Source organism: Penaeus monodon, chromosome 5, assembly GCF_015228065.2.
Source record: "Penaeus monodon isolate SGIC_2016 chromosome 5, NSTDA_Pmon_1, whole genome shotgun sequence".
Taxonomy (NCBI): domain Eukaryota; kingdom Metazoa; phylum Arthropoda; class Malacostraca; order Decapoda; family Penaeidae; genus Penaeus; species Penaeus monodon.
The window spans coordinates 10,952,535-10,953,983 of record NC_051390.1 but is presented as its reverse complement, the minus strand read 5'-3'; the positions used below and the strand labels follow the sequence as shown (position 1 = coordinate 10,953,983).

General features: G+C 39.3%; 1 protein-coding gene across 1 annotated transcript in view; it reads left to right on the top strand.

Annotated features, from left to right (window-relative positions):
• Nucleotides 1-876, top strand: part of LOC119573443 — a 68,282-nt gene extending 67,406 nt beyond the window's left edge. The window contains exon 5 of the mRNA XM_037920672.1: nt 1-876. This exon is cut by the window's left edge and continues 42 nt beyond it. Within this exon, the coding sequence (XP_037776600.1) occupies nt 1-122 (122 nt within the window). The 3' untranslated portion in view covers nt 123-876.
• The last annotated feature ends 573 nt before the right edge of the window (nt 877-1,449 follow it).

Genomic DNA, 1,449 nt, shown 5'->3' with positions numbered 1-1,449 from the left:
CGGATAATTCTTCGGCCGAGCACTCCTCCTCCTGCACGCCGGTGTCCATGTCTCCGAGGCGAGGCCCGATGCTGTCCCAAAACCGTCAGAATTCCCAGGGTAAAGGCGTCGAGGGGTCATAGTGGTGTCGTTTGTTATTATCATTATTTTGTTTTTATTCGTTTATTTATTTATCTGTTTATCTTTTTTTATTTTTTGTGGGGGGGGGATTTGTTTGGTTTATTGGGTGTTAGTTTTTTAGATGGAGAGGGATATGTGTTTTTTTTTTGTGTGTGTATTTGTTATTGGGAATTTTTGTCTTATTTTTTTTTATTATTATTTAGAGATAGACTAGACCGTTTTAGTTGTCTCAGGTATATTTTCTTTATTGCCTTTGTCATTTTCCATTATTTGTTTTTTATTATTAGAGGACTCGTTTTATTTTTATTTTTGGTTATTTAGTGACTGGATTTATTAGTCAGATCAATTAGATAATTGTTTTTTGGTCGATATATGTACAGTTTTGTTTTTTTATAATGTGTAGCTTTCCGCTCTTCTACTTTTTGCATTTTCAGAAATGTTACTTTCTTTACGTAATGAAATATATGTTAACTTCATTTTTAATTGTAATTGGATATTCTACTCATGCATTCGGTGTTTAGTTTGTGTTATACACTAACTTAAGAATCATTTTTTTCAGTATTTGTAATCTAATTGTACTCTGGACCAGGTGATCAGTTACCAGGTTATGTGGAAAAGACTTGAAATTTTATTTTGCTCAGACGTATCTGCAAATATTTGTTTATTAAAACAATATATAAAATAAAGGTCGCAACTAATCTAGTATTATTTGTCTTGATTACGAAAGAAGTCATTCGTAAGAATAAAGTTTTATGTGGAATTCAATAAATATTGATTTGGAAATCCTGCAGTGTTTATTTATAAATCTCGCCCGATGATTGTAGCAAATGATTTAAAAATTTTCAAAGGGGGAAGGGTATTTTGGATAGAAAGACTAATTCTTTTTTTTTTTCTTTCTTTCTGCGCTTTCTTCTCTTTCTCTTTGTCTTCCCTCTCTTTCTCTTCCTCTCCCTCTTCCTCTCCCTCTCCCTCTTCCTTCCCTCCCCCCTCTCCCTCCCCCTCTCCCTCTCCCTCTCCCTCCCCACCCTTTTTCCCTTTTAAATTTCTTTTTCCTCCCCCCCCTTTTCCCCTTCCTTCTCTTTTTTTTCCCCTTCCCCCATCCCCTTCCTTTTTTCCCCTTCTTTTTTCTCTCCCTCCTTCTCCCCCTCCACGTATCCCTCTCTTTCTTTCTCCCCTCCCCCCCAAAAAGCCGTGGGTGGAAGTCCCATCTCTGGTGCCCCCGGATCTGGCGACCGGGAGTGTGGGGGCCCAGGGGTTTGCCAAACCCCCCACCCCTTACCCCCCCCACCCCCCCCCCTTCCCCGGGGGGGGGTGTAAACAGCTCCTAAA